General features: G+C 58.9%; 2 protein-coding genes across 16 annotated transcripts in view; one reads left to right on the top strand and one right to left on the bottom strand.

Moving 5' to 3' along the window:
- Positions 1 to 7,592: 7,592 nt before the first annotated feature.
- On the top strand, positions 7,593 to 17,624 carry RCOR2 (REST corepressor 2). Of its 3 annotated transcripts, none has more exons than XM_073351780.1 (12): positions 7,593 to 7,729; positions 10,047 to 10,103; positions 10,880 to 10,960; positions 12,448 to 12,500; positions 12,939 to 13,100; positions 14,462 to 14,586; positions 14,807 to 14,876; positions 15,174 to 15,407; positions 15,676 to 15,753; positions 15,974 to 16,031; positions 16,245 to 16,471; positions 16,824 to 17,624. In XM_073351780.1, the coding sequence occupies exons 1-12, from the start codon at positions 7,603 to 7,605 to the stop codon at positions 17,163 to 17,165; spliced, it is 1,614 nt and encodes a 537-aa protein (XP_073207881.1). In that variant the 5' UTR covers positions 7,593 to 7,602; the 3' UTR covers positions 17,166 to 17,624. The 3 variants fall into 3 exon arrangements, with proteins under 3 accessions (XP_073207881.1, XP_073207884.1, XP_073207883.1); XM_073351782.1 differs by having other exon boundaries at positions 7,656 to 7,729; positions 10,010 to 10,103; XM_073351783.1 differs by lacking the exon at positions 10,047 to 10,103.
- A 3,270-nt stretch (positions 17,625 to 20,894) lies between these two features.
- MARK2 (microtubule affinity regulating kinase 2) overlaps positions 20,895 to 26,366 on the bottom strand; it is a 102,616-nt gene continuing 97,144 nt past the window's right edge. For 9 of the 13 annotated variants that reach the window (XM_073351789.1, XM_073351793.1, XM_073351784.1 and 6 more), the window contains 3 exons: positions 25,897 to 25,923; positions 22,889 to 22,933; positions 20,895 to 22,554 (listed from right to left, as the gene is read on the bottom strand). In XM_073351789.1, the coding sequence (XP_073207890.1) occupies positions 22,203 to 22,554; positions 22,889 to 22,933; positions 25,897 to 25,923 (424 nt within the window). In that variant the 3' untranslated portion in view covers positions 20,895 to 22,202. The remainder of the gene's footprint in view (positions 22,555 to 22,888; positions 22,934 to 25,896; positions 25,924 to 26,366) is intronic. The other 4 variants (XM_073351794.1, XM_073351787.1, XM_073351795.1 and 1 more) reach the window with 2 other exon arrangements.

Genomic DNA, 26,366 nt, shown 5'->3' on the forward strand with positions numbered 1-26,366 from the left:
CCATAAATCCCATCTAGTCCCCCCAAATCCCATCCGGACACCACATAAATCCCCCCCACACCCCAGAATTCCATCCATGGTCCCGCATAAATCCCTTCCATCCCCAATATCCTATACAGAGCCTCCCATCCACCTCCCAAAAAATCCCATCCAGTGCCCCCAAATCCCATAGTCTCCCATAAATCCCATCATGCCTCCCACTAAAATACAACTAGAGCCCCCTATAAATCCCATTCAGACCTCAATCCCATAGAGTCCCCCAAAATCCCATAGAGCCCCCTAAAATCCCATCTAGAGTCCCCCACAAATCCCATCCAGTCCAGCCCCTAAAATTCCATCCACCCCCCGCCCCACCCCGTCCAAATCTCTCCCCTAAAAGCCCATCCAACTCCCCCACCCCCACCACCTCCAAGCAGATGCTTCTGGGAGCCAGCCTCCTGGTGCAGCCATTGTCTGTGCAGGCCTTACTGGCACTGCACAGCACAGATGTAATTTCCCCCTCCCCCTGCCGACTCAACACACATTTCTGACTGGGGGTGGAGTGGGTGCTGAGGTCACAATTTGCTTGGCGGCAGAAGCTGAGAGCTTGGGGTACACATGTTTGTGGGAGCTGCAGGAGGAAGGAGTGAGCAAGGCTGGGGGGATAACACTGGAAACACCAAGTAGTGGATTGGATAAAGTTGTCAAACAATAGCCTTAAAGTGGGGGAAAGATATGTGTGTTGAGCTGTGTGAGTGGGCTGTGTGTTGGGGTGCGAGTGTATATTGGAGAGGGAGCATTGGGGAGGTAAGTGAGTGTATGGTGGGGTGTGGGTGTTTTTACCTGTTGGGGGTGGGGTGGATGTGTATGGATGTGGGGGAGGTACATGTCAGCCTGCAGAAGGTTGTGGGAGTGTTTGACTGTATTTTGAAGCCTGAGTGCATGCGTGATTGCAAGAAGCATATGTGTAAAGTGGCTGTGCATCTGTGGGAAGGAGAGGAGTGTGTGATGGGGGTGGGAGACAGCATCCGTGTGGTGTGATTGTGTGCGTGTGGAGTAGCATTATGGTTGTGTGTCGGGGGGTGAGGGGCAGGAAATATATGATGCCATTGTGTATATAGTTGTGAGGGGGGGTCTGATGGGTTTGGGGAAGAGGCAGCATGTGGTATCAGTGTGTGTGTTTGGGAGGGGGAGAGGTGGCAGTGTGTGGTGCTGATTTGAGTGTATGGAGGCTGTGTGTGGTGCTGTGTGTTTGTGTTTGGGGGTGGCAGTGTGTGGTGTGTGTGTATGTTTGGGACGTTAGTGTGTGGTGCTGCGTGTGTGTGATGGGAGGTGGCAGTGTGTGGTACTTCATGTGTGTGTGTTGGGAAGAGGCGTGTGTGTGTTGGGAAGAGGCAGTGTGTGGTGCTGTGTGTGTGTATATTGGGAGGTGGTAATGTGTGGTGCTGCGTGTGTGTGTTAGGAGGTGGTAGTGTTTGGTGCTGCGTGTGTGTGTGTTGGAAGGTAGTGTGAGTGTGTGGTGCTCCATGTGTGTGGGTATGTGTGTTGCATGGTGGCAGTTTGTGGTGCTGCGTGTATGTATTGGGGATGGCAATGTGTTGCTGTGTGTGTTGGTGGGTGGCAGTGTGTTGCTGTTTGTGTGTTTGTGGGTGGCAGTGTGTGTCTGTGTATGTTTGAGGGTTGCAGTGTGTGGTGCTGCATGTGTGGGGGTGGCAGTGTGTGATGTGTGTGTTGGATGGTGGCAGTGTGCAGTGCTGTGTGTGTTGGAAGGCAGCACATGTGATGTTGTGTGAGTTTGGGGGTGGCAGCACGTGGTGCCGCATGTTTGTGTGTGTTGGAGGGTGGCAGTGTGTGATGCTGTGTGTGTATAGTGGCTGCATATTTGGGGCAGGGGCAGGCTGTTATGTGTCTGCTGGGAAGAGTGAGGCAGAGGCAGTGTGTGGAGCCTCTGTGTGTGTGTATACACATGACCCCAGTCAGGCCCCCCTCCCTGCTGCTCCAGGCTGGTTGCAGCGCTGCCCCAGCCGCTCCCAGGAGGGAGGCATGGCATCCTTTCATCTGCAGCAGGATGGAGAGTGGCTGGAGCTGGATAGAGCTCTCCTCTTGCTGGCCCTGCATCATCCCCCCGCCCTTTGGCTTTGATGATCAGCCTCTTCATGATGAAACACCCAGACCTGGGAATTCAGAGCTTGAGCTGTGTATTGCACATACGAACACAAAAGCATGCATACATGCATGCAAACACAACATACACAGGCATGCATGTACACATAATCCACATTAATGCACAAATACAAACACGAATGTACATGCACATGCATACACAAACATGCACACATGCACGTGCAATGAGTCTGAATCCCCAACTGCGAATGGCCCTGGGGAAGTAGCCTGCATGCTGGGAGGAGCAGGGATTTTGCAGCAGGAACTTCATTCTCCCCAGCCTATGGGTGCCTCATCCCACAACTGCAGCTGGAGGGCGGGTGGATGAAGCAAGCGCTCCTGCTGACGGTGGCAGGCAGGCCCCAGTGGCCTCATGCTCGGCAGGCGGGCGGGGGGGCCAGGCTGCCCTCATTGGTGGCTGCTAAATTTAGGAGCCTGATTATAGTTTGGGGTTTGGAAAGGAGAGAGGAAAATTCCCATCGAATAGACACAGGGCGTGAGTGCACGTGCGAGACAGAGACACATGCAGTGTGAGTGTGTGAGACACATGCACACAGTGTCACACTCAGAGTCACATACACAGGCAGTTACACAGGCAGCCTCACACACACAATCATACACAAAATCTCTGTCAGTCTCTCTCTCTTATACACAATTTCAGTCTCATATACACAGCATCTCTCTCCCACCCACACACACAGTCCCTCTCTGTCAAGGGCCAGCTGGCTCAGCAACCCTGCAGAGGGAATCCACCCCCAACTCTGGTGACCCTGCCCATCCCCCTTGTGCTCCTGCTGACTCCCTGTGACAGGTGCTGTGTGTTAAGTGGGTTGGGAGCAAGGGAACCAGACTTCCAGCGCAGGGGAGGTCCTGGGGGGGATCCCCATGGATGGTCCTCTGGGAGGGGCAGTATAGTGCTTGAGCTTCCCAAAAAAGCCCAGGGGGCACTAACTCAGGGGCTGGTGTGAGGGGGATATCTCAGCCCATCCCACTGCTGCCATGGGAACAAAGTGTGGGCCTGTATCTCACACTCAGACTCCCCAGCAGCATCTCCTTGGCACACCCCCCATTTCTCCTCTGCAAAAAGAGTGGGCGGCCAGAGCTCCCAGCTGCTGCATTCTCCATCCTGCCCTGACATTGAGCATCTGAAAATAACTCCTTCCATCTTTGGAACATCCCCCAGGGGAGAGGGGGTCTGAGCCCTGTGCTACCAGATGGGGAGGGGAAAGGGGCCCTGATTCTGGTCTCCTGGCAAGAGAAGAATTGGGCTCAATGCCAACCTGATGTCTCTGCTGAGACATTTAGCCTCCTACTCCCACTCCTGGAGCATCATTCAAAGTGTGTGTGTGTGTGGGGGGGGAGTAGCAGCACACATCTAGCAAGGAGTCAGCGGTTACACCACACATGGAAAGAGGACAGGGTGGCCTTTCACTCATGTTTGCTGCTGCTGTTCTGCCTACATTAGCACTGGGGTTCCCCACCACTCCTGCACAGTGCCAGTAGCACCGGCTGCGTGGGGGGAGCTCCCCCATACCCATGCTCCCCTGGAGTTCCCCACCATCCCTGTACCAGCTTCCCCCCAGCCTACTGCTCCCATTGTGTCTCTTCCCGCCCCCCACCTCCTGCCACCCACCAGTGGTGTGTTTACAGACTCCCTCCTGCAGCCCAGCCGTTTCTCCAGGCCTGTCTCAGTGGTGGAGAGGGAGGGCCAGGCGAGCAGGTGTCTGCTCAGACAATGGCGCCGCTTTGTTGGGCTGCAGGGGGAGGGGGTGGGGAAAGGAGAAGGAGAAAGAGAAAAAAAAAAAGGTCAGCAGAGAGCTTCCCTTACACTGGGGGATGGAGCCTGGGCTGCATCTTCCAGCTGACAACAGTGTGGAGGCTGCCAGGGGTTGTGGGGGCATGTAATGGGGGGAGTTTGTGGCACTGGGGCAGTGATTAGAATACTGCCAGGATGGGAGCATTTGAGATGTAGGGGTGTCTGTGGGGAAAGAGGGAGGAATAGATGGATGGGACGGGGAGATGGATGGATAAAGGACGTGTATGGGGAGATGGGGGGGGGTGTATGGAGATGGAGGAATTCAGAGGCATGTGGAAGCAGACAGACACTTGTACATGGGGTGGTGGCCAGGGGCAGGGGGTTGCCAAAGCTATAAGCAACTAGAAACAGGGTCTCATAATGGGAAGTATTGGGTAAACTTCTCTACCAGCTCTGCCTGTACTACTTAGATAGATAGATGGATGGATAGTTTAGAGGGGTATATATGGGGATGGATAGTGTTCGCTCCACTGTTGCTGTTGTCTCTAAACACAATACTAGCTGGGCGGGCCAGGGTCCCTACAACATCAGGGGGAACCAGGGACTGGGATCCCCTTCTGCTCACCCCACCCGGCCAGGGCCTGGAGATGGCTGCTACAGTGGAAGCTATGCAGTCTGCCAAATCCCTGGGCATTGTGTATGTTCCTGTTCCCATCCCCAACCCGTTCTGTGCCGCTTGAGCCAGGTGGTTTGCTGGTGGTCTGCAGAAATCAACCCCCCACTTCCTCCCTCAATCACATCCAACATCGTTAGCCCTTGAACAGACCCATCAATACCACACAAGCTAGTTGGACCTAAACATCCCATGGCCTGGTTCTCAGCCACAGCCCAGAGAGACATGCTCAGGGCACAGTGGATATGAAACACCAGCAGCACAGAATGGCAGTGCTGGGCACTTGCTTTGCACAAGATGAAGTGGGCCCACTGTATTTGTGTTTGTGTGTGCTAGTTGTGTGTGATATATGTGAGCTGATTGAACTGGTTTTGTGCACGTGTTGATTGTGTTTGCTGCTTGTGTGAGTTGGTTGTGTGCACACGAGTGTTGGTGGGTTTTGTGCACTGATTGCATGTATTCAGCATAGTCCTATTCCTGATCTGAGGTTCTGCTATGTGGTGTAAATCTGGAGTAACCAATTTACATCAAAGTAACCCAAATAAATACCTGACTCCTGCATTCCAATCCAGCTAATCAGCTGGGAAACAAGCAAATCTCCAGTCAGCTCCCAGAGGGCCTCCCCCCATACCTACCCAACCCCCAGCAATACCAGCACTGTGAAGGGACAAACAGCCTATGCTAGAGAGTAGCTCAGCACCCAACCTACTAGATGATCACAGAGTCTAGGGATAAACAGCTTCTTCTCTCACCCCCTGCTACTTTCCCTCATACTGGAGAGGGATCTGGTCTGCTTTTTTGCACCTCAGAACTTTATGCAAAAGTGGGGGAAGGTTTAAAACCAGCTGGCAAAATCCAGCTATTAGCAAAAATGTGCCTTAAAATTTCCATTGGATTATTAACCCCTTCGATCCCTTCCTGAGGTTGGGGGTGTGAGTAGGACGTGAGTTTATTCTTAATATTGTTAGCATGGGCCAAACAATGTATTTTTCCCTAATCTCATTCTCAGGAATGGCTGAACTGTTTTTGCTGAGATTTGCCAAAAAAGTTCTTCCTGAGGCAGACACCCAGCATGGAAAATTTCAGGCTGAATGGTTAAAGTTTGGCAAAGTTATAAGCAACTGAAAACAGGCTCTAATAATGGGAAGTGTTGGGTAAGTATGAGCTCTGCCTATACTACTTAGATAGATTTGAGTTTTACTTGAGGATGTCCACTTCTCCTTTATTTAAAGTGCCATTGAACAGCTGCTAGGGTATATTTTACACCCCCCCACCCCCATGTGTTCCCTGGGGTGGCTATCCAGTGACAGGAGGGCTAGAAAGGTAAAAAGAAAAAAAAATCGAAGGAAGCATTAATTTACTTGACATAAACATAAGAAAACAATGGTAATACTGTGCTAATAAATATATTACAAGGGATTCTCCTAGAAGTGATAGGCTGAGAGAATAGATGTTATAGACCTATATCTAGCTATCCATCTGTTCCTATACACACCCCTCTATCTACCTACCTACCATCCATCCCCATACATACACCTCTATCTATTGATCCATCTATCCATAAATATCCATCTATCACCCCACATACCTCTCCATTTATCCATCTCTGTCTCTCCCCATATATACTCCTTTATCTAATCTATCTCTCTGTATACATATTTAAATCTATGTATGCATATCTATTCTATTCATCTATCCATTTATCTATATTCATTCACATACGCTAAGCACATCTGGTCCAAGAAGGCATACAGTGCAATAGGCAGAAAGGGGAGGGTGTGTACTGGGTGGGGAGAAATATACCCATTGAAAAAGCTAGGTCCTCTAGCCTGCTGGGGTGGGGGCTGTCTCCACAGGTGCTGGAATTAGGGGTGCTGGGGATGCTGCACCCCTTGACTTGAAGTGGCTTCCATTCTATTCAGGGTTTACAGTTTGGTTCAGTGGCTCTTAGGACCCCTACTATAGAAATGATTCCAGCACCCCTGGGTGTCTCTGTCTCTGAACAGCCCTCCATTTCTCTCATTTTCTCTCTTTCATCCCTTCTGCAGGGAGAGTGGCATTTTAAAAGACAACATAAAGACCCACCCAGCAGCTCCTCTCATTCAGTACATCCCCCTCCTTACATACACATCTGGGCTCAACTCTCTCTCCCCCTCCTTCTGCCTGCCTCTTGCCCCTGCCTGCCCCCCTCTGGCCAGATGTGTATCCAGGCGGAGGGGTTCAGCTGGGAGGTGCTGAGGCCAGGGGAGCTGGAACTACTTTTCCCCAGCAGCAGCAAGCAGCAGGAGCCGACCGAGGAAGCTCCAGTCTGACTCTCATTGTGTGTGTGTGTGTGAGGAGAGACGGAGGCAGGCACCGGAGCTCCTGTAAAACCTCCTGCCCACGCAACTTTCCCACCAGGGTTCCCCCCTCCACCACACACACTGAGTCAACCCCCCTCTTCTTGCAGCATCCCCAGCCCCTGGAATCAGGACCCCCTACCCCATTTCCACCCCTTACTCCTGGAGGTCACTTTTATTTTTGTGCACAAGTTGCTACATCTTTGGAGGAAGAAAGAAGCCATAGAAGGAAACTGGGGTCAGATCGTCCCCAGGGGAGAGTTGGGGGGAAATCCCTAATTTTTAACCCAACTCCCTCCCCGTTTTTTGCATTTGGTAGGTTATTTTTTGCGGGGGGAGAAGCATCTGGAATTTCAGGTGTTGGGAGCAAAGGGGTTTGTTGGAAAGTCGTCCCCCCCCCTCATTTCAGGGGAGTTTGGGAAACTTTTGAATGGGAGGAAAGATTTCAATCTGGGAAAAGGAACCCTGAAATCCTCCCCCCTTTGCAGGGAATTTTGGGGATCCCTCCACCCTGGGATCCGCCCCCCATGGATTTTTCTGGGGTTGTAAGTTTCGCCCCTTCGCTGTTTTAATTTTGGATTGTTTCAAGTCGCCACCGACCAGCGCGCGCGTGTCCTCCACCCTGAACCAGAGCTAAAGGGGGGGATTCCTGTGGTGGAGGGGGCCGCAAAGCAGAGGGAGCTGGGGGGGCAATGCCTTCCGTGATGGAAAAATCCGGCCCAGCCTCCGGGATCCTGTCGAGGAGCCGGGCGAAATCGGCCACCAATGGCAATCATCAGACCTCGGAGGATGAGAGCAGCGAAGAAGAGCATTCGCATGGTAAGTGCCAGACTGGGGGCACAGCTATTGTGCAAGGGGCAGGGAGCCAGCTACGGTCCACTCCACACACGGATCACGCGTGCGTGTCCCGGAACGGGAGCCGAGGATGATTCACTTGCTACACGCATGTGGACTGGGGGGTCGTGACACGCCACGAGCGTGGACTTGGTGGGGGCTCACGCCACGCGTGCGGTCGAGGGGGGGTCGTGGTGCGCCACGCGTGTAGACGGGGAGGTCACGCCACGCTTGCAGACCGCATCTTCCCGTGGAGGAGAAAAACTCCGCTGGAGTGAGAGGCCCTAAGGGTCAGGGATAGGGAGCTGGCGACAACTTCCCAGGTCTGGTGAAGTGACAGCGTGTGGCCCGGTTCCCCCAGAATCGGGAAGCGCGCGGGGAGGGAGGATGCTATCTCCCCAGTGACTTGAATTAACCCCACTTTCTAAGGCGTCTCAGGATCCCCTCCTCACCTGGCGTCCAACAGGGAGACGTGGTGACCGCCATGGCTCCTGGGGTTAGCTGGGGCGGCCCGGGACTAGAATACAGTGTAGAATACAACAATGCTGGAATATTATTTCTCCTGCAATCCTAGCTGGGGCCCGATCCCTGGGAGCGGCGGGGGGGGGACGACACACAGAACAACACTGGGGTGTTGGGGGGGCAACCCCTTCCCAAACTTAGCCCCAGGGTGAGCAAAGGGGCGCTCCCGGCTGAACAAAGAGCTGGGGCATCACTGGAAGGTTGCTTTTCCTAACAGATTCGACCCCATTGTCCCCTGGCGCCCTCGTGTGTGCCTGCTGCCTCCCAGCGTCAGCCGGCTTTGTTAGCCCCCCTCCCCCCGCCGCACACCAGCGCCAGCAAGGGATGTGCTGGGGGGCTCCGAGGAGATTAGAGCGGCCGATTCCTCCCACCGGCCATGTGGAATCCGTTCGGGGAATGTGTGGGGGGGGGACAGTTACGCCCCTTTGCTGCTGGCTCTGGGGAGGCACAAGCAACCCAGGAGTACGGGGTGGGGAGTCAACAGGGTGGAGTGCTAGTCTGCTGTTTGAATACCCTCCCTTGCCAGCCCTGTTAGCCCATCACTAAGGAAAGGGGGGGGGTCTCACCTCCGAGACCTCTCATGTTCTTCCTCCAAGTGTGCAGAGGTGGTGGTGTCCCACCGCCCCCAGCTGGTCAAGATACTGGGAAATTCTGCCAAAGACACCCCCCTCCTCCCCAGCGAGAGCGCCTGTCACAACTGCGCTGCAGCCAGCCACCACCCCCTGCCGGGGGTGGGGTGCATCCTGGAGGGTGGGGGTTATATAGTGTTCAGGAAGGGGGTAACTACCTGGGTGGTACCCATCAACAGCTGGGAGCCCTTCCCATTCTAGCTTGCCTGTGGGTGTGGGATCCTCCTAGGAGCAGACCTCCCCCCACCACGTCCTCTCCCCATTCCCCCCTCCCTTGCGTGTGTTTCTTGGGCCCCGTGCCGGAAAGTGAAAGCAGGGCAGCTCCTTGGCAGGCGCTGGCTAAATGCTTCCAGATCAGGCTGCAGCTGTGACAAGTCAGGCTTCCTGGGAAAGAGAGCCAGGGGTGGGGTGGGAAGTAGAGAGGGGAATGGGATAGTGTAGCCCCCCACCCCCCGTGGACCAGTGCGTCTAGGGCTAGATTGCTTGTCCAACTCTGATATGCAGCTGCGCGGGGGGGGGTGGGGCAGGGGCCGCGAGGGCTGTTTCTATACAGGGATCCCTGGCCTGGTGCTGGGATGCAGCCATCTCTGGGGAGGGCTGTCTGGGCTGATTAACAGCTAAACAAAGCTACACTGTAGTTTGGGAAGTGAAGGAGAAGCTGTACTTATTTGACCGAGTATTTAGGAAGAATGGTATTACCAGAGCTAGGAATTAATACTGCATAAGGGCCAGCACTGACTGGGAGGGTAGAGACCCCTAATGAGCCCCATCTCACTTCATGCAGCACAGCGCCCCCTAGTGCTTAACTGGGGCACTGGGGTCAGCACTGACTGAAGGGGAGAGCACCCCCTACTGAGCCCCCTGCCCAGCTCCCTGCAGCATAGCACCCCCTAGTGCTGCACTGGGATCTGCACTGACTGGAGGGGAGAGTACCCCCTACTGAGCCATCACTTCCTGCAGCATCTTGGGGGGGCCTCCCAACTAATCCATGTCACATCTCAGCCCTGTTCTATGGGAGCTTGGAACTCACAGGAAAGTCCAAGATTTCCCTCCCTTAGGGGAGGGCAGCTAGGGGTTGAGGGACTAACGCCTGGGTTCTCTCCTTCAACTGCAGCTGCTCCCTCACACCTGCCCCTCTCCTTCCCTTGTAGACAGCATGATTCGGGTGGGGGCTGATTACCAAGCTGTGATCCCTGAGTGCAAGCCAGGTAAGGGTACTGATGCTGTCTGGATTCCTGGGGAGGGGCAGAGACAGCAGGGGGCACCACTCTTTAGAAATCCTAACTCCAGTCTCCCAGGATCAATGGCTGTACCCACCCAGCCTCACTCAGTGAGGGCTTGATGGGGGGAGCAGAGAGAGGAGTGAGGGGTTGGTCTGTCTGCAGGCAGCCTTCCCCCCCTCACATGTTGAGGGAGCCCCCTCCCCCAAGACAGTGCCTGGGTGGGGTTGAGTGGGATTGAATGGGGGTGCTGGGCTTTATTAAGGTCCAAAAGGGCGGAGGAGCAGAGGGGAAAAGTGTACTCGCTTCCTCCATGCATGGTGCCTGCCCTCCCAATGCCCCACCTCCCCCATTACCAGGAGCAGAGCAACATACTCTGGGCCTGACTGTGCCCATAGTCTCTCCTCCCCACACTTGTGCATTGGCACAGCAAGAAGCTTTTCCTGGCATAGAGCTACAGCTGCCTCCGCTGCCAGCTGGGCTGCTGGGGGGCTCAGTACAGTTGCTTTTCTCTCACTGTGGCTGTCGGTTGGGGTTGAGGGGCATCATCAGAGCTGTGCAGTGGGCGGAGCATAACGGGGCTGTGGGTCAGGATTGAGGGGCACTGGCAGAGCTGTGGGATCTTGGTTCCTGCTGCCCTCTTCATTTTGTGGGGTGAATCCTAGAGCGGAGCAGGGGCTTGGGGGCTGTGATGTGTGGGGCCCAGGAGTGTCTGGCAGGGGGAGCTCTGTGCTGACCCTTTGTCTCCTGTCTGTCTGATGCAGAAAGCCCCGCTCGCTACAGCAACAAGGAGCTGAAGGGGATGCTGGTCTGGTCGCCCAACCACTGCGTGTCAGATGCCAAATGTGAGCAGCCCTTAGCCCCTATCATTAGCACATGGGCACCACAGCCAAGGCACCTGCTGGCTGTGGCTGTTCCCCCCTCCCGCTGCCCTGACTGGGCAAGGCACCAGCCCAGCAACCCCTTTCTCCCTCCTCTGGCACAGCAATGCCCCCTTCCCCTGCCAATCAATGCCCCAATCCAGCTCAGCACATGGCCCTCTTTTCCTCCCTGCCCAAGCGTAGCTCACTGCCTCTTTCCCCTGGCCCAGTGCACTGCCCATCTCTCCCATCTCCCACAGCCCCCTCGTTTGCCAGCCCAGCATGCTACCTCCTCCCCTCCCCAACCTCTATCCCCCCGGGCCCACCCAGCAACCTCCACAGCACAGAGGGCTGCGCCCTCCCCCACCCAGCAATCCCCTTTGTCCCCCAAGCCCAGAATGCCTTTCCTAGCCCAGTGCACAGCTGCCCCCAGCAAACCCCTCCCCCCACGCCCAGTGTGCTGCCCCCCTTTCCCATGGGCAGCAAATCTCTCTCCCCCTTTCCTTGGCCTAGCAATCCCCTCTGCCCCACCCAGCATACTGCCCCCTTACTCCTCCCCTGGCCCCCACATGCTGCTCCTCCCCTCTGCTTTCCCCCACAGATGCTCTAGATGAGTCATTTCTAACTCTTCGGCTCCTGCTCCAGTGGGGTTTAGGACCTGGGGGAGATGGCCATGGCTTGCCCCCCTCCTTCTAGAGATATTCACTGCCCAGGACCCTGCTTCCCCATCCTGCAGGGCAGGGCAGGGCAGGGTTGGGATCAGAGAAATGGAGTGGGGAGGGTCCACTCTGGGGATCAACTTCTTGCACTGCAGGGGTACAGGGGGAGTGTGGGCTTAGACAGAATGTCCCTTGGGTGAGACGGGGCAGGGGGGCTGGATGGTTCTCACACTTGCTGATCTCAGACCCCAACACAGAGAGACAAATATCCAGCCCCACAGCATCAGACACCCCCCTTGCATGCACACCCCTCAGGTACCAGAGACGCCACCCTGCGTGCACCCCTCGTGTATCACAGGTGCACCCCGCATGCATAACCGCACATCAGACACCCCATTCATGCACACCCCTGTGTATCAGACACCCACCCGACATGCATGCCCCCACATCAGACACACCCACCGTGCATGCACATCCCTTCCAGGCATGTCCCCACATGCACGCACCCTCCCCCCCCTCCCCCCCCGGCCCTCTCTGGCACAGCTGTGCACACATGACTGGTATCAGACCCCTCCCACACATAGACTCAGTGTTAGACACTTGCCCTCCCCGCACATACACATTCAGTATCACACCAACCCCTGCCCAATACACACTTGGCATCAGACACCCCCTGCCATGCATGTGCTGTGCTGTCTCAGGACAATCTGCACAGTGGATGTGATACGTCTGGTGGTGGGAATTGGGAGGGAAGGGAAGGGTCCTGCAGGAAGTTGTCCTGATGACTTGTCTCATCTCTTCTCTCCTGCCCAGTGGACAAATACATTGCAATGGCCAAGGACAAGCATGGCTACAACATTGAGCAGGTAGATTGCCCCCACCCCGCACACTGCATGGGGCAGCCGTGTGGGGGTAGATCCCACAGAATTTGGGCCTTTTGATTCTTGTGTCCCCCAGGTCCCAGGGATACAACCCCATCTTACCTCACCATGCCCCGGGATGCCTGACCTGGCCTCCCCCCAACAACCCCCCCAGGATTCTACCCCGTCCTTGGGATACTTAACCGTCTTGCCCCCATCTCACCCACCCTCCATTGCCCTGGGGACGCTGACCACTCCTGCCCTGTCTCATCATCTTCCCCCACCTTAGGGACACATCTCCCCTACCCTACCTCCAGGACACAGCAAACCTCACCCTAGCTCATCTCCCTCATTCCATCCTGGGGATCCCCATCATCCCCATCTCATCGTCCCCTCCCCACCCTGCGGATGCTGCTGCCCCTCTCACCCCCCATATCACCCCAGGCCCTGGGGATGCTGCTGTGGCACAAGCATGATGTGGAGAAGTCTCTGGCTGACCTGGCCAACTTCACGCCCTTTCCAGACGAGTGGACGGTGGAGGACAAGGTGCTATTCGAGCAGGCGTTCAGCTTCCATGGCAAGAGCTTCGCGCGCATCCAGCAGATGGTATGTGCCTATTACGCCCCCTCAGCCAGCAGATGGTGCTTGCAACTCACCCCTTGCAAACAAGCAGATGGTACATTCCACTGCACTCCTCTCCCCCATACAACCAGCACATGGTACCTACAATCTCCTTGCAGCTGGCACATGGTACCTGCCCCCTGTCGCACAACCAGCAGATGGCACCTGACATGCCTGCTCCCCCCAGCCAACAGATGGTACCTGCCATCCCTCCTGTAGCCAACAGAATTGGCATATGCTACAATTGCCCCCCCAGCCATCACATAGTATGTTCCATGCATCCCCACCCAGCAGCCAGCAAAGATGGTACATGCCACCAACCACCACCTGGCAGCTAGCAAAGATAGCTTGTGCCACCCCCTACTCCCATAGCCAGTGGATGGTATGTGCCCCGCTCCCTCCGCTGCAGCTAATAGATAGTATATGGCACCCTCTCTTTCCTCCACAGTGACCAAATGGCATTTGCCACTGTCTCTCCCCCTGCAGCCAGCAGGTGGTATGTGCTAATGACTGCACTGCCCCCCCTCTCCACACCCAGCTGATGGTATATGCCACCATGTCCCCATCTCCCCCTGCAGCCAACCTATGTGATATATGCCAACCACCCTACCTTGTGTGATGGTGCTACCTCACCCCAAAGGGACCTGGCATGGGGGTGGGGACTTCCTGTACCCTCCATAGCTGGGAGCCCACCTTCCTTCCCATGGGGATCCTGGCAGGCTTCTCCTTCCTCTCCCCCTCCTACTTTTTCCCCATGCATCCCATCTCTCCTTCCCCCTGCATCTCCGCCCCTGCCCCCCCCACATCCCCTCTGTCCCTCCAGTCTCTTCCCCCGACCAGCATCTGCTCTCCCCCTCATACCTCTGGCATCCCATCCCTCACCCCATCACTCCCCCCCAGCATCTCTTCCCACCCCTCGCCCACGCCCACTGCATCCCATCCCTCCCTCCTCCTGCATCTCCTCCCACCCCTGCCCCCCCACATCCCATCTCTGCCTCCAGTCTCTGCCCTCATACCCCTGGTATCCCATCTCTTCCTCCCCATGCATCTCCCCCTTCCCCACATTCCCATCCCTCCCTCCAGTCTCCCCTGCAGCAGGCATCTCCTTCCACCCCTCCCACACCCAGCATCCCATCCCTCTCTTGAGTCTGTCCCCTCAACAAGCATCTCCTCCTGCTCTCTCCCCTTCCTTGTCATCCCATCCCTCCCTGGACCATTCAATCTCCCCAAGCACCTCACCACTCCATTCCCAGATATCGTATTCCCCCCACTCACCCCCCTGCCAAGCGCCTCAACCTCCCCACTCCCCCCAAGGCATCTGACCCCCCTCCCTTATCTGTCCCCAGCTCCCCGACAAGCTGATCCCCAGCCTGGTGAAGTATTACTACTCCTGGAAGAAGACAAGGAGCCGCACGAGTGTCATGGACCGACAGGCCCGCCGGCTGCTCAGCAAGAAGGAGAGAGATGACAGGTGAGGTATGGGACGGGGGAGGTACAGGGGTGGGCAGGGTGGGGATTCTGGGTGAGGGAAGCAGGGCAGGCTAGATGGCCATGGAGGGGGTGGAGGGCAGATGGTGGGGACAGGGGGTTTGTGGTGAGGTTGTGGAGGGTAGGGGCTGGGGAGTCTGGTTGGGGGGCAGCCTGGGGTTCTTGGTACCATCCCCTCTAACCCATGCCATGCTCCCCGCCAGTAACGACGAGATGGAGGAGGGACGGGCAGCCAGCGAGGGGGAGTTTGATGCCATGGACCCCAAGAAGGAGGTGAGGGGTTGGGGGTGGGATGGCTCACAGGCAGGTGGGTGGGGGAGGGCACATCCCCACTTGCTTGGGCTCTGTGCTTTGAGGGGTGGGAGAGGGGACCCTGGGCTGCAGTGGATCATTAGAGGGCACTGTGCTCCAGGGGTCAGCAGGAGGTCAGTAGGGGGCACTGTGCCATGGGATGGTGTGGGGGGTGCTGTGCTGTAGGGGGTGTTGTGGGAGGAGCCAGTCCATGGCACTGTGCTGCAGCAGGGATCCCTAGGGGGCGCTGTATTCAGACCAGCTCCATTCCCTGCCCAGCCAAGCTACCAGAAGCTGCCGAGCAGCCGGCCGGGCCCAGGATCGGGCTCAGGGCCTGTGAGGAAGGAGGCGCAGCTGTCGCAGTATCGGCACCACCCACTGCGCTCACGCCGGCGCCCCCCCAAGGGCATGTACCTGAGCCAGGATGACATCGCTGGTATATCGGCCAGCCCTGACGTGGGCACCCTGGCACTGCGCCACCTCGACTCACAGCTCGTCTCCCTCAAGCGCCAGGTAACCCCAACCCCCCATCACACCTGCCAACCCCCCAGCCCTGCCATGGGCACCCTGGTGCTGCGCCACCTCGACTCACAGATCGTCTCCCTCAAGTGCCAGGTAACCCTGACCCCCCATCAGCCTATCAACCCCCCAGCCCTGATCTGGGCACCCTGGTGCTGCACCACCTCGAACTGCAGTTTGTCTTCATCAAGCACCAGGTAACCCCTGACCCCCTTTGCCCCCAGCTCTCGCTGACAGGCCCCTTCTCTCCCCATCCACCCAGGTCCAGTGCATCAAGCAGATCAACAGCAGCATGAAGCAGGCCCTGGAGGGTGGGATTGACAAGCTGCGGCCCCCCGAGGTGAGATGAGGGGCACCGACCCCCATGTAGGGGGAGAAGGAACAAGCCCCTGTTGGGGGAGGTGAGGTGCTGGGCCCAGCTCCCATGGGGCACAAGGGTTGGGGAGAGGAAGTGCGAGCCCAGTACCAGCCCCATGGGAGGGTGAGGGAAGGGGTGGGACCAGCCACAAGGGGAAGGGCAGGTCTGAGTCCTAGCCTGATGCTCTCCACTCTCCCGCCAGGGGAACGGCAAGTTCAACTCACGCTGGACAACAGATGAGCAGCTGCTGGCTGTGCAGGGTGAGCTGGGGCTGGGGGAGGAGGCTCCAGGGAGGGAGCGTGGGGGCGGGGTGTAGACACCCCTCCCAATCCCGGCTGCCCCCTGGGTATCTAAGTGACACCAGCCTGGGGATGTAGCTGGTGCCCCCTCATGTGGATAGCTGCCCCTGGACTCCTCCCAGCATGCTGGGGCCCTGCCTCCCCTGGGTAGCTGATCCCCTCCCCTCTCTCCAGCCATCCGCAGGTATGGTAAGGATTTCCAGGCCGTGGCTGGGGTGATCGGCAACAAGACGCTGGCCCAGGTGAAAACCTTCTTCGTCAGCTACCGGCGCCGCTTCAACCTGGAGGAGGTGCTGCAGGAGTGGGAGGCTGAGCAGGGGGGATCCCCAAGGGGCCGCTCCCCGCCCCATGACACCAAGAGCTCCAGTGTCTCACTGGCCAGCAGTGAGGACGACGATGAGGTGAGGAAGGGGTGAGACCCCTGACTTGTACCCACAGACCCCTCCAATCCCAGCCTAGCTGGTGCCCCTCAATCTAAACAGCAACCCCCTGCCATCCCAGCCATTCATTCTACCACACGCAGCTCCCACCTCTGCCATTTCCCTCAGTCTGACCAACGGCCCTCTGCCCTGCCAGCCCCGGGCACCCCACACACTCAGCTGAGCCCCGGCAGTCTGACCCACAGCCCCCTGCCCTGCCAGCCCTGGGTGCCCCACATCCAGCCAAGGCCCATCAGTCTGACCCACGGCCCCCTCCCCTGCCAGTCCCAGGCACCCTGCATGGCTCCCCACTCACTCTGCTCTCTCCTTGCAGGTGCAGATCACAGCCGTGTCCCGCTCTGCCCAGCAGCAGCCGCAGCCCCCAGCGTCCAGTGCAGCAGCTCTGCCCTCTGCCTCCCCCCGCCTGCCACCCACCACGCTGTCGCAGCCTCCCCCCTTGCTGCGGCCCACGCTGCCCACAGCACCCACGCTGCACCGCCAGCCACCCCCCCTCCAGCAGGGTCGCTTCCTGCAGCCCAGACTGTCGCCCAACCAGCCACCCCCGCCACTCATCCGGCCTGCTGCCTCCCGCAACCATGGGCGGGGGCCCCAGCACCCCTCCTCACTGGTGGGCATGGCTCTGGAGCCCCCTCCCCCATCCTCCAGCTCCCTCTGAGTTGGGGGGGAGGAGGACAGCTGAAGTCCCCTGCTTCCTTAGTGCCCTGGATCCTGCTTGGTTAAGGGGTCAGGGCCTTCATCTACCCGATAGTGACACACTAGGGGTCGCTCTAGGACCCCCCCCAGGGGAGGGGAGAGACTGAAGAACTTGCATTGGCTGAACCCAACCCCTCTGGGGAGCAGAGGACGCCCCAGGGTGGTCCAGTTGGTCTCTAGGCAAAATCGAGGAAGGGGCATGGGTACCAATGCCAGCTGTGGGGGTAGTGGGGGGGAGGGTTTTTTTTTTTTTACTTGTAGAGGGATCAGTTCAATGGAGTGGCAGCCCCCTGCTGGTGAGCTGTGCCCCGTGCAGGACAGGGACCCCTCCTCACCCCCAGGAGCCTCAGCAAGGGGTGGGGAGGGGCTCCCTCCTGTGGCTGAATGAGCTGGGGGATGTATCTCCTGAGGGGGGGATGGGCACGGGAATGTTCTCCTGGCACTGGGGTGGGGGGAGCTGACACTGGCCCCCGGCTGGCAGAGCAGTTGCTGGGGGGGGTGGGTTGTGTGTTGAAGGGCAGTAGCACAAAGCCCCCCCCAAATGGGGCACAGCTCCCTCACTTTGAGGGGCAGCACGGGCTCCCAGGGGGGACCTGAGTGCTGGGTTCCAGGTAAGGGGGTAACCAGCGATAACACTGGGTGAGGCCGCTGCGGGAGAGCTGGGGGGAGCAGCATTGAAGGGGCCTTGGAAGAAGCACAGAGCTGGGGAGTGGGATCAGGCATTCCCCCTCCTCCATCTAGAGGAGAGCAGCTCAGTAGGCACCTGCACAGCTATGGAGACCCCCCCTTGCTTGGTGCATGCTGCTCTGCTGGGGGAAGGGGGGCTTGGGGCAATGGGGCATTTGTAGGTAGGGCTAGTAGCTGCAGCCCCAGGGGTGGGGTGGGGGAAGGTAGGAGCTGGGGGCAGGGAAGGCGGTTACGTTGATGTTGCATTTTGAATAAAAGTATTTTACTAGATGTGTCCCGAGTCCGTCCAAGTGCTGCCCCCCCATCTCCCTCAGCCACCCTCCTGGCCCCCCCATTCCACCCCAGACCGCCAAACATCAGCTGCCCCAATTCCTGCCCTGTGGAGGCGTCATGGACTCCCTGGAGCCTCCCACCCCCCATTGCCTGGGGCAGGAAGGGCCTGTGCTTGGCCAATGGGCACACCTGGCTCTTGGGCTAGAGGTGAGCTGAGCCCACAACTCAGCGGGGGCACTTTCCCCCAGTGCCCAGGGCCAATGTCCCGCCCAAGCCTGGCCAAGGCAGAGACTGATGTGGGAGCCCCAGCAAGGATTTAGCCCCAAGCTTAGGCAAAGCTCTGGGAACAGCAGTCAGCTCCTCGGCCCTGGGCGGGCTGGGTCTGGCCCCTCCCTGCTGGATGCAGCAGGGGCCCAGACTAGCAGAGAAGGCAGGTGAGGAACCAGCTTCTGCTGGGGGAGATACAAGCTCTGCTCTTCCCATCTGGAGCTCGGAAAGCTTGGCTGGCTCCCCCAACCCCCAGAGCTGGTCCAATACGAGCTATTGCCTCACCCACCTTGCCACTGGGCTGGGGTATTAGAGTGGCTGCCCCTTGCAGCAGCCAGGCAGGTGGGGCCAAGGGCAGGATGGGAACCCATCAGCAGTTAGGGCCAAGAAAGGTGCATTCACTGTAGTGGGGACAGTCCCAGGGGCCAACACCCCTGGAGCTGCTAGGCTAGAACCTGCTGCCGTGGATTCCTGGTGCTGGGATGGGCCTGTACAACCAGCCCCTTGAGCCTGGGTGCCCAGGACAGGGGCCCTGCCAGTGCTAGGACACAGCCCAGGGTGAGGCTTGTGGCTCTAGGATCGTCCAGCTGGGGGCCTCCGCTGGGCTGGGCTGGCCTGCAGCACCAAGGAGCCTGTGACTCCTGCACCTCTACAGCTCACTGTCAGGGTGCCTGGAAGAGGGTCAGTGTTGAGGCCCAACCCAGCGTGTTTGGCTGAGCAAACCCTGGGCCCTCCACTAGCTGCAGAGCTCGGAGCAGGGCTGATGAACCCAGAACAGCCACATGAGGGGAGCCAAGACTCCCCCTAAAACCAGTATTGCTACAGCACCTTCCAGCCCAAGCTCAGGCCAAACCTCCACCCCCAGTTCTGGGGGGCTGTTTATATAGAGGATCCCTCACCTGCTGCTGCATTGCAGTTGCCTCTGGGGTAGTGCCCAGAGAGCCCCAGTTGTGCAGCTCCTTTGGGGTTGGGGAGGGCCAGCAGGAGCTGAAGGAGGGACATGGGGGGCAGAGGAATACAAAACAGGAGGCCGCAGTGGCTCTTTCTAGAAAGTTTTAATCTAGAACCTGGAAAACTACATCGAATCACAGCTCCGCTCCAGGGCCCCAGCGGGGCCAAAGCCCTCCAGGAGGGGACAGTGGCAGGGCCCACCCCACCCCACCTGCAAGAAGGGGGCAGCATAGAGCCCATTCCCTGACCCACCAGCAGGGGGCAGCGTCAGGGGCAGAGCAGATTTTTTTTTGTTTTTTATTTAAAAAAAAAAAAGGCATTTTCTGATCAGAATAAAACAAAACAAAACAAAAAAAAACCACTCACAAAACCGAGGTATCAGTACAGATATATACAGGCTGGGAGGGGCCAGAGATCGGGGGGGGGGAAGGGGGAGAAACAGCCCTCGGGGCAGGGAAGTACATTATTTAGCATCACAAGTGTGGCTATGATGGATGGAGAAGCCTGGCGGGGGGGTGATGTTAGTGCAGCCAGTGTAAAGGGGGCTGGGGGGGGAAGCATGGGAAATCCTACAGCCAGTGTTGCGGAGCGGGTAATGGAGCCAGTGCTAGGCCCTGAAACACTGGCTGAGGGGGCCCTGCTAAGCCAGGGCCAGCTGTGATTGGAGGGGGATGTTAGACCCTCTTCCCCCCCCTCCCCACCACACAGCTGCTGCCTTCCCCCTGCCTATTCTTGGCTTCAAGTACCTGTGGGGGCACCCCCCCTATAATGCCTAACAAGAAAACAGGGGAGCAGCTCTGGGCTCAACCAGGACCGCAGCCATGGGGGCAAGGCCTCCCCTTCCCCCACCACTACTGGGGCAGAGGGGGAGCCAGAGCCAAGAACCAATGGCTGGAGAGTGGGAGGAGCCCCTGTTCCGAGGCCAGGTAACAGCCCTGCCCCCCCAGGGAATCATGTGGCATTTCCAAACAGCCCCCCCCACTGACAGGATCATCCAAAGTCCAGCATGGGGGACCCTGCAGCTCCGTGGCTCCCACAACTCCTTGGCCCTGGCACAGAAAACAGGACAGGGGCCAGGGCCAGGCACATGGGCTGGGGGAAGGTGTCACTCTAGCTCCCCATTGCTAGATAGAACCCAGGAGTCCTGACTCTCCCCCTCCCCGGAACTTTAGGCCCCTTCCACTGCTCAGGGTAGGCCCCCAGCAGTGCCCACTGCTGCTAGGGAACAAAGTGGGGGGGTCCCCACCCCCATCACTCAGCCAGTCTCAGGGGGCAGAGGGCACAGCGAAAGCCCTGGTGGGCACAGAGGGGGAAGCTGAGCTGCAGCTGGCAGATCCAGAGAAGGGCCCTCGCTGAGAGCTCAGGGCTCCCTCCTGACACCTGACAGCCCCTCCAATGCCCCCCCGGGGACCCAGCTGTGCCCAATGCGGGCCGGGGCACCCTGCTCCAGGGCTGGCGGGGGGAGGGGGTGGAGCCAGCCCTAGAGCTGGGGGGAAGAACACCAAAGCTGCAGTGCAGGTTAAAAACATTCTCTTTATTGTGTCTAAGACAGGGACTCAGCTCAGGGCACAGCCCCCCGGGGGAAGAGGCCTCAGACCCCTCCAGCCTGACGCCCCCACCCCTGTCCTGGGGGACATCACCCTGGGACGGGGGAGATTTGGTATGAACTATCCCCAATTGCAAGATGCACATGGTGTGTGTGTGTGTGGGGGGGGGGAAATGCATCCATCTGCACCCTCCATCCAAGCAAGGGATAGGCAGTGGGGGAGAGGAGGCTGCAGCTAAGAACCTCCCCACCCCGATCGGGTCTCTGACATGGCACAGCTGGGGTCCCATTTGAAGGCTGGGGGAGAAGGGGAACTCACAGCGCAGCCGCAGCACCCCTCCCGCATTGCCCCCTCAGTGTGAGCAGATCTGGGGAGGGGCTTGTCCGCCTGGGCCCAATCACCCCCACTCAGGGCAGGGGCTCAGCCTGGGAGCTCTCATGCTACAGCCGGCTGGGGGAGAGGCTGCCAACAACCCCACCCCCATATTAATGCCCAATGGAGACACCCGCAGGAAGGTGGGGCCTGGCTTTCCCAGCTTCCTGCTGCTGCCCCAGCCTGTGGGAGCTGCCCTCAGTGCCCAGCACAGCAGGCCCAGCCCCAAGCAACCTGCCCCGTGGGGAAAGGGCAAGTCAGCGTGTGCAGGAGGCTGGGTGAAAGGCATTGTGGGAAAGGGGGAGAGGTGAGGGGTGAAAGGCATTGTGGGAAAGGGGGGGGCAGACTTCTCTGGCTTTTGAAGCACTTCTCTTTTTGGTAAGAGCTCCCGGCCAGCATGGCAGGCATATGAGGGGCAGTACCACGATTTGCTGGAGCCTGCATGCTGGCAGCAGCGGGGGGCAATGCTGCCCCCCAGCCCTCCCCCCGCCACCGTCTCTGCTGCCGCCCCCACCAGGGTATCAAAAAATAAACATTTCTCCAATTAATTACAATCCTGCGAGGGGAGGAGTGTGCGGTTCTGGGCCCCCCCGTGCGCTCTGGGGGTGCGTGTCTGCACGGGAGGCAGCTGTGCCCCCCTCCTCTGGTGCATGGCCAGGGGGCATCTCGGCACAGCAGTGGGGGAGAGAAGGCATGTTTCTGCACCCCCTGTCCTGGTGCACGGCTGTGGGTCCTTGCAAGGTGGGCAGAAGCGTCTCCAATGCCCCTCCCAGGCACACAGCTCGAGAGAGGAGGGTCTGCGTCTCAGTGCCCCCTGGCACACCGCCATGGGGAGATCCTGCAGCTCAGGATCTCCTCGTCCCAGCCCAGGGCACGTGGGGTGCAGCACAGCAGGGGGCTGGTTAAAGCTTGAGCTCGTTGGCCACCTTGGAGGCAATGTTCTTGAAGGCCATGGACGTGCCCGTTATCCGTTTGAAGCGCACGCCGTTGAGCGACAGCCGCGGCAGCTTGCACACCTCCATCTCCCACTGCACAAAGGAGTCGTGGCCGGGTGCCCCGTGCATACACAGCAGCATGTACTTCTCCTGCAGCTCGCACTGGCAGCTGTTGGCGTCCAGCACCTTGCGGATCTCCTTCATCATCTCGTTGGGCTCCATGGAGCTCGTTGTCTTCATGCTCCAGGTGAAGCGCAGCGAGCGAGGCTTGGCTTCTCGGTTCTCATCCCGCTCCTTGTCCCCGCTCACCATGTGAGGTCTGCAAGGGGGAGACAGCGTCAGTGTGGCAAGGGCACTCCACCCCGACTGCCCAACCCCCAACCTGACAGCTGGAGGAGACAGAGGCGGCATTAAGGACAGATGGACAGACAGGAGCAAGGGCTGAGACAGAGGGTGCACTCCAGCCAGGGGCCCCCAGAGAACATCCAGCCAGCCGGGGACCCTAGAAGAAAGTGAGCCCCAAGCCATGGTTCCCCCCAGTGAGAACCAGACAGGCAAAGCAAGGCTGAGCCGTGCACCCCCCCCCCGGGTTGCCCACTCCAGATCCCATGGCTGGGGGGTCCCAGGGAGCAGGGAGGCGGCTCCGTTCTCACCTGAGGGTCTCCACTCGGTCTTTGCTCTCTGGCTCATGCGGGTTCCTCAAAAAACAGAGCAGGAGAGTTTAGTTTGGAGGGGGACGGGGAGCGAGAAAGCTGATGGCCGCACCCCACAGCTGGGGAGCGAAAATGCTGATGGCCCCACCCCTGGGGGCAGCCCCCCTCAATTGCAGGGGGACAGGAGGGGAGTCCCCCTGCCTCAGCATGGGCATTGGCATGAGACAGCTCCCTGCATGCCCTGCTCCAGTGTCCTCACACTTGGCAGAGGGGGAGCAGTGCATGCTGGGAAAGGGTGCTGTGGAGAAAGGGTTGCTGGGAGCCCTGCTGCACTGGGAGGACTCCCAATACTAGAGCACAAGGGAGACCCCAAAGGCAGGGGAGGCTGCAGCAGACAGGATATGACTTTGAACGCCATTGCCTCCTCTCCCCTTCAGGAAAGAAAGGAGCTAGGGCCATGCTGGGGGTGAGCCTGGCGCAGGGTGTTGTATTATTGCTGGGCATCATTCAGCAGCCCCAGGACAAGCTGTCACTTGGCAGCAGTGCTCACCTCCTGTCCCCAGGCAGGGACTGGGCCAGGCTGGCATGAGTACCAGGCATTCACTGGCAGCGCCCACCCTCTGCACCACAGAGCTTGGGCCAGTGTGAGAATGGCACAGTGAGTTATGGACCTGAGAAAAGAGCTCAGGAGGAGTCTTGGAACCAGCCCCCGCATGCTCCTCCCAGAGCTGGGGACAGAACCCAGGAGTCCTGGCTCCCAGGCCTCCCATGCTCCTGCTGGAGTTAGGGACAGAACCCAGGAGTCCTGGCTTTCAGCTCCCCAATCCCGCCCTGAGCTGAGGATAGAACCAATGAGTCCTGGCTCCAAGCCCAACCAAAGCCCTCCTGGAGCTGGGGATAAAACCCAGGAGTCCTGGCTCCCAGCCCCTCCTGCTCTAATGCACTAGGCCCCACTCACCCCCCAGAGCCAGAGTCCATTCAGAAGCAGATCCGGGGGCAGGGACAGGTTTGCCATCTGCTCTTCCCAATAATGAAGGGACAGAACTGGCTCAGAGCCAGGACACTACCAACCCCCCGCTCCTTTCCCCCCAGATGTGCTTGGAGGAGAGCCGACTAGAGACCCCCTTCTCCATGGCCTTTTGGGGTGCCCCCCTCTGTCACATGATGCTGCTGATCACTGTCCTCTGAGTCCACCTGCTGCGCAGCCCCTGGGCCAAGGACACAGCCTCCCAGAAGCAGGGAGAGGGGCAGGCTCCAGCTAGCAGCCAGGCAGGGGTGGAGGTGGAGGGGGGCTGGGTTGGGGGAACCCCCCCACTTTCCATCCAACTCCCACCCTGCATGCAGGAACCAGAACCCCGGAGCCCTGATCTGCAGCAAGCCCTGGCTCGGCTAAGGCAGCCCGAGTCCTGCCTTGCACCAACCACCCTGCCCCACTAAGGGCATCAGCGCTGCTCCCCCTTTCACCACTGCCCCACCCTTGCTTCCCCTAGGGACGGCCCCCAGCCCACACAGCCTCATGCCCCCTGTCACCCAGGGCACGACGGCCCAGCCCAAGCCCAGCCCCTGTCACCCAGGGACCAGCAGCACAAGTCCCAGGGGATGGGCGCCCCCGCATGGCCAGGGTCAGAGCAGCCACCTAATCCCTGTATCAGCCATCTCCTGCTGGAGACCTGCTGCTCAACTCCTCGGGGGAGGGATCCCTAGGATGACACCCAGCCTGGGGCACAAACAATGCCAGGGCCCTGATCCCAGCTCTGATAGCTAGAGAGGAAATGGCACAGAAGGGGGCACAGGAGTGGGGGCAGACAGACAACATAAATCCACAGCCAAATCCCAACCCTTCCCCCCTGCACAGCAGCCTGAAGCCCAGCTGCTTGGCACAGCCTGCGCTGCCTGGCTGGCTCCCTTTGCTGGTTACAGGGCAGTTACGGGCGCAGTCATGCAGGGAGCCATGCAGCACAGCGCAGCCGCCTCCTCCCCACAGACTCTCGGCCAAGAGCAGCTAGAGTCCAGGGCTCTGCCCCAGCCCTGCCTAGGCCCCTCCATCCCAACCCCCCATTCCCGCAGCCTGCTTGTGCCCCTCCATCCCAACCCACAGCCTCAGCCCTGCCCCCAAATCCTGACCCACAGCTCTCTGCTATTCAGCCCTGCCCCCACAGCTCTGCCAGGAGTCCTGACTCCTAGCTCCCTCTGCTCTGCCCACTGTCCTGAAGCTGCCGCCAGGGCACAGGGCCTATCCTTTCTATTTTCTCATGGGAGCGACCACTGTGAGGGAGGAAAGGTCCTTGTGGAGCTCGTTTCCTGGTGGGCCCAAGGCGGAGGCCCCATGCCTGGCTCTCCTCATAGGGAGTGGTGACAGTCCAGGCCATAGGTGGGTGGCTTGGCTGGTGAAGAGCCTGGCCATGTTTGCCAGCTGCTGTAGGGGGCACCCTGCCAACCCTCTGGATCGGAGAATGAAGCATGGAGGGGGTGCTGCTTCAAGAGCAGCCAAGCGCCCCTTGAAGCAGCCCCTTACCCTGGCAGCCCCCCTAGACCATATTCCCAGCAGGTTAGCAGCCATGGCGAGCACCCCACGAAGCCCCACTCCTAGTGCCACATGCACGGGGAGAGGGTTAGTCTGGGGGGTGGGTCCAGTTAGAGATCAGAGCCTCAGCACTGCTCACCAGGGAGAGGCAGGGCCCCCTTAAAGGGACAGTGCAGCCTATCAGGCCCCATGCCACCCATGCTAGGCTATGACTGAGATGGCAGGGACTCTTCCCCCAGCCTCATGGATGCAGGGGGAATTGGAAGACTCAGAGCCAGGTGTAGGGGGGGATGCCCACAGTGGTGACCCCTCCTGAGCAGGCTGCCCTCAGGGGAGGGGATTCTAGCCAGCCCACTAGGCAAGAGGGGGCCAATAAGCCCATTGTCCCTTTAAGTTGCTGTCGGGGCGCCAGCCCTGACCCCAGCAGACGGGGTGGGACGGGGTTAGTATGGGATGGATAGGACAAATCCAGAGAGATGCCTACCTTCTGGCAAACCTGAAAGACACATTTCTACAAAAACACAAACAGAGAAGAGAAGGGAGAATGTTGGGTGCATCACTGCAAGACCCCAGCCCATGGGGAAAGGAGAGACATGGGGATGAGATGGTGCCACGCCATGGGGCAGGGCAGCACTGCCCCTACACACCCACCCACAGCACAAGACTTTCAGCCACACCTAACCACTAGGCCCCACTCCCCGCAGAGCTGGGAATAGAATCCAGGAACCCTGTCCCACAACCCACTGAACCCCACTCCCCTCCCAGAGTGAGGAACAGAAGCAAGCAGCTTGTGCTGGGTGGAGTGGGGGTTAGTACCTAAGCAGAAGGAGGGGGGAGCTGCCACCATGAAGGGGAATGTTGGTTTCCGGGGACTCATGGCTCCTCTCCCAGGTTCCTGGAAGCAGCCAACCCTCACCCCAGCAAGCGACAGCAGGAGGGATCAGGGCAGAGGCT

The sequence above is a fragment of the Lepidochelys kempii genome, chromosome 7 (assembly GCF_965140265.1).
Source record: "Lepidochelys kempii isolate rLepKem1 chromosome 7, rLepKem1.hap2, whole genome shotgun sequence".
In the NCBI taxonomy this organism is placed as follows: domain Eukaryota; kingdom Metazoa; phylum Chordata; order Testudines; family Cheloniidae; genus Lepidochelys; species Lepidochelys kempii.